At 51.2% G+C, this 10,002-nt stretch overlaps 1 protein-coding gene across 1 annotated transcript; it reads right to left on the minus strand.

The window, feature by feature from the left end:
- Positions 1–7,987: 7,987 nt before the first annotated feature.
- On the minus strand, positions 7,988–9,118 carry Sp6 (Sp6 transcription factor). Its single transcript, XM_038324568.1, has one exon. It carries the CDS (start codon positions 9,116–9,118, stop codon positions 7,988–7,990), a length of 1,131 nt encoding a protein of 376 aa, XP_038180496.1.
- Positions 9,119–10,002: the final 884 nt, after the last annotated feature.

Here is a 10,002-nt window from a genome sequence, read left to right on the forward strand (position 1 = left end):
CCCCGGAGGAGGGGCCAAAGGAGAACACCTGCAATCCCAACGTTTCCCACGAGGGTGCGCGCTAGCTAGCACTACTTCTTGGAACTAAGTGGCCTTCCGAATCCTGCCTGGGTGTCCTGGACTTCCGTTCAGGCTTATCAGTCACTATTAGGAGTTGGAGCTGAAGGAGAAAAGAAGGCTGAGTGAAAAGAGAGTATTCATAAAATAGCCGATGCTGCTGGGGATTCTGAAGATGTAGGGGGAACTTTAGCTGCCTGCATCCTGTCTTGAATTCCCAAGATTCAATACCAGTAAAATTGCACAGGACAAGACAGGATGCATAGGAATATCTTAAGTTACTGCAGCATTCATTTTACCAATTTTTTAAAAAATTATTTTTAGAGGCTAGAGAGATAACTCAGCACTTAAGGGCACTGACTGCTCTTGCAGAGGCCCTGGGTTTGATTTCCAGCACCCACACAGTGGTTCATAGCTGTCTGTAATTCCACTTTCAAGGAATCCGACGCCTTCTGGCCTGCATGGACATCAGACACATGTGCACAGACACACATACGGACAAACATCCATACACACAGCATTTTTAGTTTTGTAATTATGTGTGTGTATTATGTGAACGGGAAGGCATGTGCCTGAGGAAGCCAGAAAAGAGTGTTCCCTCTCTTGAAACTGGAATTACAGGGGGTTGTGAGCCACCTGGCATGAGTGGTGGGAACCAAACTCAAGTTCAGAACGTACTCAGTTCTTTTCAGTTTTAGATGTCCTGTCTCAGAAGCGGCCCACCTTGTTGCTGTTGTCTTTAATGTATTTTACTGTTCGACTTTGAGAGATTGTGTGTGTCCACATGTGCAGTGTACATGCACATGTGTGTGCATGCTTGTGCACACTAGAGGTCAACATGGGTGTTTTCCTCGGTTGCTCTCCATCTTATTTTCTGAGGCAGGACCTCTGATTAAACCTGAAGCTTTGATTCTGCTACACTGTCTGGCTGGCAAGCCCAGGGCTCTGCCATCTCCACCTCCCCAGGAATGGGATTGTGAGCACATGTGGCACCCAGGATGGAACCCAGGCCCTAGTGCTTGCAGGGCAGATGCTTCATTGTCTGAACCCTTCCTGGCTGAGCCATCTCCCTGCCCTCATGTGTCCTGTGTGTGTCATGTCACATACATAAAACCTTCCTGTCTCCAAAAACCCAAGTTCTGTGCGGCCGGCCCCATAAGTGCAGAACACTTGGAAGGAAATTTAGAAAATTCTATTCCAAAAATAACCATGATACTTCTACCTTCTACAGGCAGTGAAAATGAGATAGCAAAGGAGAAATTTGGGCTAAGAGGGACACACAGTGGTGTGAAGCTGGATTCAGACCTTAAATATTTTGGGTTTTCAGCTCATTTTTCCTCTATGAATCATCTCTGTATACAGCACCAAAGAAAATGCACCTCAGCCGGGTGGTGGTGGTACATGCCTTTAATTCCAGCACTTGGGAGGCAGAGGCAGGAGGATCTCTGTGAGTTTGAGGCCAGCCTGGTCTACAAGAACTAGTTCAAGGACAGGCTCCAAAGCTACAGAGAACCCTGTCTCGAAAAAAAATTAAAAAGAAAAAGAAAGGAAAAAAGAAAGAAGGAAGGAAAGAAGAAAAATACACCACCAACAAGAAAATGCATCTCATACATTTATGCTTGTAAGACCTCAAGGAATTACTTCTAGGGGTTAAATGGAGTCTGTAATATTTCAACAATCTTAATTCTTTTTTAATATTTATTTATTTATTTATTATGTATACAATATTCTCTCTGTGTGTATGCCTGCAGGCCAGAAGAGGGCACCAGACCCCATTACAGATGGTTGTGAGCCACCATGTGGTTGCTGGGAATTGAACTCAGGACCTTTGGAAGAGCAGGCAGTGCTCTTAACCACTGAGCCATCTCTCCAGCCCCAACAATCTTAATTCTTGCAATACATAAACATAGGTGTGTGTGGTGTGTGTGCTTACTTTAATCAATTTGTTTGTTTGTTTTTTGAGACAGGGTTTCTCTGTAGCTTTGGAGCCTGTCCTGGAACTAGCTCTTGTAGACCAAGCTGGTCTCGAACTCACAAAGATCCTCCTGCCTCTGCCTCCCAAGTGCTGGGATTAAAGGCATGCACCACCACCGCCCGGCTCTTTCATCAATTTTTCGGTATCTGGGGCTGAAACTGGGGCTGGTAGAGTACTCGCCTAGCATGCAAGAGCCCTGGACTCAACCCTAGGCATTGCATAAACTGGGTGTGGCAGAAACACCTGCAGTTCTGGGTGGCAGGAGGATCAGAAGTTCATGGGTTTCCTTAGTTACAGAGGGAATTTATCCTGGGCAGGAGTCTCTGAGTCAAAATAAATTTGTTTGTCAGTGTACAGATATTCCCTTTCTCTGATCCCTTAGTATGTCCTCTGTGTGTGTGTATTGTAAAAGGCATTGTTTTCTGATTTCCCTTTTTGAATATTTTGGCGTTAGTATATAGAAATCTCCTCCACTTTGGTTTTTCAAGCCCTGGATGTCACAAACTCACTCTGTAGACCAGGCTGGCCTGGAACTCTGAGATCCACCTGCCTCTGCCTCCTAAATGCTGGGATTAAAGGCGTGTGCCACTGTTAAATTGGGGGTGTAGCCCCAGCCCCTGACCTGGGAGTTGGCTTTGCTCTGGACTCCAAATCCCAGCATGCAAGGTCCTGACACCCCCACCAGTCCCACAGGGTATTTTAAGGGCCCCCCCTAGAGGAGGAACACATGGTTTTCGGGTCTGCATGGGCTCCTTGCTGTCCTGTCTCCCCATGTGTTTGGCCACCTGAGAGCATCATTCTTAATAAAACAATGGGTGTTTTGATTTGACCTAATTGGATTTCTTGTGCCAGCGGAGCTGCTCTTATTCTTAACAGCCGCCACTGCCTGACTAGAAACATCTCTCAAGAGCTGAAGAGACAGCTCGTTAGTTAAGAGCACTCCAGCTCCAGGGGATCCAACACCCTCTTCTGGCTTTAGTGGGCACCTGCCGTGAAGTCTACATACCATATACTTAATTACTAAATAAAAAGAAAATTTTAAGCCGGGTGGTGGTGGCGCACGCCTTTAATCCCAGCACTCGGGAGGCAGAGGCAGGCGGATCTCTGTGAGTTCGAGACCAGCCTGGTCTACAAGAGCTAGTTCCAGGACAGGCTCCAAAGCCACAGAGAAACCCTGTCTCGAAAAACCAAAAAAAAAAAAAAAAAAAAAAAAAATTATTAGAAAAATAAAATAAACAATACAGTTAACTTAAACTATCCTTATGTCTCTCTCTCTCTCTCTCTCTCTCTCTCTCTCTCTCTCTCTCTCTCTCTCTCTCTCTCTCTCTCTCTCTCTCTCTCTCTCTCTCTCTCTCTCTTTCTCTTCTTGAGACAAGGTTTCTCTGTAGTTTTGGAGCCTGTCCTGGAACTAGCTTTTGTAGACCAGGCTGGCCTCAAACCCACAGAGATCCACCTGCCTCTGCTTCCTGAGTGCTAGGATTAAAGGCGTGCGCCACCACCACCCGGCTCGATCCTTATGGCTCTTGGTTGCCCATTCCGCCTCTCTAGGAATACATCTTTGGAATTCAAATGAGGATGCTGCTGAGGTTTTTCCTAATCTTCAGCTACCACATTTATCTGTAGCTCCAGTTTCAGGGTTTTGGCGCCCTCTTCTAGTCTCTAAGGGTACTGTCTTCATGTGGTGTACATTCATATATGCAGGCAAAACATTCACACACATTAAATTATTATTTGCTTTTTTTTTCCGAGGCAGGGTTTCTCTGTGTTGTCCTGGCTGTCTTGGAACTTGGAGACCAGACTAGCCTTGAACTCAGAGATCTGCCTGGTCAAGTGCTAGGATTAAAAGCCACATTAATTATTTTTTTGAAAAAGAAATATTTCTTATTATTCTGTTGACTGTATTCTGTGACTTTTTTATTTGGTTAGTTCTAATAGTTCTTTGGTTTTGCTCCTAAGATTCTTTTTAAATTTACATTGCTGGTATTATCCATCAGGAAGTAAAGGATTGGGGGGGGTGTAAAAGCTGCTTCCGCGCGTCTTGGAGGAAGGGTGCGAAGTTGCTTAAGGCTGTACTTGCCCACATGCATTCGAGGCGCCCTGCAGAGAAGATGGGTTCCTCTTCTGCATTTCCCCAGTTGTCCGCTGAGGGGCGAGACGGGCCGAAAAAGAAGGAGGCAGCCGGAAGAGCAGGAGGAGGTGGAAGCTGCGGACTTCAAGCAACCCCAGGCTGCGTTCCAGGGCCGCCTCCTGTCACGTTTCTACTTTTGACTTCATTCACTAGCCACTTCTCTGGTTAGAAGAAGACTCAGAGAGGTCGTCCAGAGGCTCAATCCAGACGGGATGATTTCCCTCCCTTTCAGCCTCTCCACTCCAACCCCGATAGGGTGCCACTTCTGAGGGGGTCATAGGTGACCCTGGGTTCCTTCAGGGGGCCCAGGCCAGCCAGGCAGCATTGCAGAGGATCAAGCATGCATCAGAGCCCCACCAAAGGCCCCTGCTAAGAATGCAGGTCAGCTGGAGGAGTTGCAAGGGGAGGAGGGAGGGCCCTGGCCCTGCCCAGACAAGCCCAGCCAGCCCTACGGCTGCCCTCCTGTCCCTGGGGGCAGATATGGGGGAAAAAGAGGGGACTCACCAGGTTTCTGGGGTCTAATTCACCCAGAACCAGGAAGACAAAAAGAGATGCCCCGCAGGAGTGCCTCAAGCAGGAGGTCACAGGTAAACAAGGCTCTGAGTTGTTAAATCCTGTAACAGAAGAAAGCAGGTGCCCACCCCCAACCAGTCCAGCTTTCTCCACAGCCCCTAAATTATCCTGATGTCCTCTTTCAGGGTCCCCTTCAACTCTGAGGCCCCCAGATCTCTTAGACATGTGATAGGATGGGCCAATCTGAGAACCAGATTTGACTAGAGAAATTGGGTTACGGGTTGTAGGGGCTGGGAATCCCATGAGGAAAAACAATACATTTGGAGAAAAAAAATATAAACAAAAGGTATGTAGGGAAGGTGACAGGGCGCAATGACCAACCTTGTCTTACGGAGGCAGGAAGCCAAAACAAAAGCTGGTTCCCCTATCCTATTCCAAACACCGGGTCTCTGCAATCATGAGGCTTTCACTCTGAATTGGACACCAGCTATGAGTGGGCACCTCTAGTCTCCCTGAAGACAGCGAGTCCCGTGAGGGTGCGCCTGTGCACACTGCGGTTGCGTAACCCCGGCAGGTTTCTTGGGTTGAGTAGTAGTAGCAGCAACCTTTTCCCTCATACTTTCCAGCTGGGCAGATGCCCATCAGATATCCTGGCTGCCTTTCATCGCCTTGTCTCTGATAGGGATCACCCTGGGTGAAGAAATCGCTGTCAGTCACCCCATCTCACTCACAGCCAGAGGGACCGGCCAACGCGCATGCTCCCATGGGGGTGGGGAGAGTCGGGCGGCCAGCTATGACTGGGAAGGGACGGGACCTCGGGGAGGAACGAGTTATAAGCAGAATACGGAAACATCCTGAAAGTGCTCCTCTCCACAGATGAGTACCAGAGACTATGGATCCGGAAGCAGCCTTTCTCTCCTTAGCCCCTTCGGGATAGGATCAGATCCAAGCTCTGACCCAGCCAATTGAATAGAGGTGATGCTTGCCCAAGGACCCCCCCTGCCCAGTCCTTCCTGTGGAGGGACAGAGTTTAAAAAAAAAAGAAAAGAAAGGAGGCTGAGCTGGAAGACAGACAAAGCAAGAATATGGTTGGTTGGTTGATGACTTTATTGTTGCATAAAAAACACAGGCTGTTTCTGCCTCCTCCTCCCGACCCCCCAAGTGGGTTCACAGCAGTAAAAGAAAAAAAAATCCTACATTTTCCTCTAGGGGGGCTGCCTAGAAGGGCAGGCAGCTGAGAAACCTAGGCTGATAAAGAGCAGGGCAGACAAAAACTATCCAAAGCCCCGCCTGCAGATCTTAGGGTTCAGAGAGTCTATAAGGGGGACCATGCATGCCCCCCACACCCATGTAGGAGTTCCCCTAAGAATGGTCACTGGAAAAGGTTGTCTTGGTAGCACAGGGAGAGGGTGGCTGGTTTCGATGGGTGGAGGAGAGAGCATCCAACACCCACGGTGCCCTTCTTTCTCCCCCTCTGTGCCTACCTAGCCAGGCAACCTGCAGGCATGGCCAGCTTTCCTCTTGCTCTCAGTCCTCTTTGTAAGAAAGGGGACCTCTGGCTTAGGTTAGCAGGAGATGAGGAAAAGAAGGAGAACACAGAAAGAACCTTATTCTTAAACTACCTCAGGCCCCTACATCCCACAGGGAGTCACCCTGTCCCTTTTAAGGAGGAGCTCTTTCTACACAAACACATATTCCTACCCAGATCCCAGCCCCTACTTCCCATACAGTTCCCAGTCCTTGGACTGGGCTCCAGCATCCCTAATGGAGGAAGAGATACTGTGGGTCTAGGCCCCAGACCTTGGACGGGGTTTACAAGATGGGGTCTCAGGAGACCCCAGGCTCAGTAGAGAAACACATACATACATACAGGTACAGACAACACACACATACACACTCACACCCTAAAATTATTAAATAAAATACCCATTGCTTATAACTTAAAAATCAACACACAACTATTCCCTGCAGAGGGTTCTGGGTGGAGAGAAGAAAGCAAGAGAGAGGTCGGAGGGACTCAAGGCCTCGGCCTCAAACCTGAGTGTGCCTCCAGCCCCAGGGTCCTGTGGTCTGCCAGGCAGAAATCTAGCCTCCCCACCCTGTGATCAAAACCCTAATGTATCTCTAGCATCTAAGAAAGGGACAAAGAAACAGCTTCCTAGAGTCCCTTCTAGGGGAGAACTCTTCATATGGAAGGAGAATTCCCACAGGGGGAGGGGAGGACTCTATAATAGTGGAGGGGACATGAAAGGGTCAAACTAAAGCTAAAGAGAGGGAAGAGAGGGACGGGGGAGTCCAGACAGGGGCAGGGTCCTCCACTGTAATCCCTCTGCTAGGACAACCCCAAACAGTCAAAGGACCCCCTCCCTTCCATCCCCACCGAGAAAGCTAAGGATGGGGACCTGAGGGTGGGGTGGGGTAGGGGAGTCCATGCCAACTCTGGAGTTGGTGCTGGTGGCTGACTTTAGAAAACTACCTAGGGTATTGGATGGAGAATGCGAACTACTGAATTTGAGTTCTTTTTAAAAGGTCTAAGAGTTAAGGATTGAATTAGAGTTAGAAAAAGAAGCGGTTAGTTCTTCCATTCCCCGCCCCCCTCCCCCATGTCAAACTTCTTCCAATTTTGTAAGAGGACCTCCCCCGCTGGATCCCTTTCGCCATGTAACTCTGACCTCCAGCTCACAGCTCTGGCTACGAAGCTGTGCCTTCCCTGACTCTGGTAGACTGAATCAGAAGGGTTTATAAGGAATTCATTGAAGGGGGTTTGTTCTATCGGAACAAGACTCCAAGTTAGATAGACAGCCCCTTAAGAGGAACCACCCCAGGCTCCCCTACCTCATCTCTGCTCTCTCTCTGGAAATTTTAGAGGGAGAAGGGCTAGCAGGGGGATGAAAGGGACCTAGGCCTTAGGGCGGCTCCGAGGTGCTTTTATGTCCGGGTTCCCAGGAGCTAAAGACGTGTCCAGACAGCTACCCCCAACGCCCCAAGCCAGTCTCTCTTCCCTTCAGCTCCCGGGACGTGCCATTTCTACTAGCCGATCCCTCCACACGGTAGGAGTGCTCCATCCTAACCCTTCAGCAACTCAGGGGAGGGTGAAATCGTGAGAAAGAAAAGAAGCGAGGGGCACGTTAGCTCCTGGCAGCCTAAACACTCAAATAGCCTCCCTTCTAGCCCCAGAAACTAAAAAACAAAACAAAACAAAAAACCCTAGCGCCCCTCTCCCTGTCCCCTCACCATCAATAAATAACCACCTTCCCCTCTTCCTCAGGCCACCCCCTTAAAAAGATCGGCAGGGATGTGACATCCTCGGGGGCTCAGTTGGAGGGCGCCGAGCTGCCTTCGGCCTCCCGTTTGCCTTTGCTCCCGGGTGGCTCCACCGTGCCGCCCGCCTTGGCCTCGCCCTGGGCCGCCGCCGCAGCCTCCTCTTTGGCGCCCTCGTGGGTTTTCATGTGCTTGGCCAGGTGATCGCTGCGCATGAAGACTCGGCTGCAGACCGCACAGGGGAACTTCTTGGTCCCGGTGTGGGTCTGAAGGTGGCGCTGCAGCTCGTCGGAGCGCGTGAAGCGCTTGCCACAGAAAAGCCAGTTGCACACGAAGGGACGGTCGCCGCTGTGCCACCGCAGGTGCGCCTTCAGATGCGACGTCTTGGCGTAGGCTTTCCCGCAGCCTGGGATGTGGCAGTTGTGCAAATGCTTCTTCTTGCCCCCATCGGGCCCGCACGGAGCCCCGAGTCGCTCCGCCTCCAGGCAGTTGGGGCAGCGACACACGGTCTGCCCAGAGCTGCGGGGCACAGACCGCCGGGAGCCTTTGGGTCGGGCCGCCGCATCCAGACTGGAATCCAGCCCTTGGGACTCTGGCGCCGCCGCTTCCAAGGCCTTAGCCCCGTCGGGTGGCCCTAGGAGGTGCTGCCCACCTGCGGCCGGGAGGAGGTGGTGCGGGTGCGGATGGGGCGGCGGAGCACAGAGCTGGTGGTCTCCGACGTATCCTCCCAAACCTGGCTGAAGCGCCCCCGGGTGGCCAGGTGAGGTCAGCGCTCCTTGAGTATGGGGGAGGTCCATCCAGCTAGTGCCGGGATGTAGGTCCCACCACGAGCCATCCTCCGTGCCTGGGTGAGTCGGCCGGAACCACGATTCGTAATGATGTGACATGTCCGGCTGCAGGAGCTTGGAAAAGGGTCCCGGAGCCAAGGGACTGTCACTTTCCAGGTCCTCGCAGGTTACCCGCGAGGAGGCCCCTGGCAACTCATAGCCCTGAGAGAAGTCTACCTCCGGGCCCAGCGGGAGGCTCTGCAGCTCTGCAGGCTGCAGCGGGGAGGGGTAGTCCCCGACCTCAGGGCTCGTGTGACCCTGGTACGTCTGGAGAGGCTGCAGGTCGAGGCGCGGAGGTGATGCGTGAGGCGCGTCGGTGTGCTGGCTGCCCAGAGAGCCACAAACAGCGGTTAGCATTGCCGGGATCCGGGGTGGGGTGAGGGCAGGGACGGTCAAGGGCACCTCAGGTGGGACCTAAAGGAGGCAAAGATGAGACGTAGTAAAGAAGGAGACCTGCTTACTTTCCCTAACCCAGTTTCTTCCTAGCAAAGCGCTTCTTCCGGGCCCCTAGGAGGAAAAGGGGGGCGTGCCTCTGGGTGGAGACAAATCAGTTCGAGCCTGGGAATGCTAGCAAGGAATAAGAATGTGAAAGTTTAGGTCAGGGCACAGAAAGGCCTTTCCTCTAAGTGACCCCGCCCTTAGGACTCAGCTCCTCCTGAAGTTGGGCTGGCCCCAATGCCGCCAGAACCATCTCTACATAGCTGCCTGGACATTTCCCCCTGCAGATCTGCTGCCAACCTAAATGACTGATCCAGATTCATCTTAGCCCCAGGCTAACTCTGGGCACAGATAGGCAGGGGTATGCTTCTGGCTGCTTGAGGTGATTTACAGAATTGAGGTGCCATACAGAAAGTCCAGAACAGGTCCTGAGCTTTTTGCCAAAGCCAGTCTCACAGACTGGACGATGTGGAATAGCATTTACTCTCCCTATGCAGTCCCGGCTTGGTTGACTCTGCCCACCAAACCCATTCCCTAACTCAACACCCACTCCTTCCCCTTGCCAGAGAAAGAGGTCACCCGGAAAACAGCTTGTTAGAAACTCACAAAAATATAGGCACCGCTCCCTTACGGAAGGCAGCATTAGAGTTTGGAAGAGATGGGCATCCTTTATCCCAGAACCCAAGGGCGAACACTGAAGAACTTGTAGAAGCCCCTTATAGTACTCTGATGTTGAGAGTTACTGTTCTGAGCCTGCTCTTATTGAAGAAAGCAGAACTTGGAGCAACAGCTAGACTAAGGTG

This window comes from Arvicola amphibius, chromosome 4, assembly GCF_903992535.2.
Source record: "Arvicola amphibius chromosome 4, mArvAmp1.2, whole genome shotgun sequence".
Taxonomy (NCBI): Eukaryota; Metazoa; Chordata; class Mammalia; order Rodentia; family Cricetidae; genus Arvicola; species Arvicola amphibius.

Excerpts from the sequence above, each read along its gene's own strand:
- Sp6 (XM_038324568.1), bottom strand. The coding sequence starts at position 9,118 with ATGCTAACCGCTGTTTGTGGCTCTCTGGGCAGCCAGCACACCGACGCG.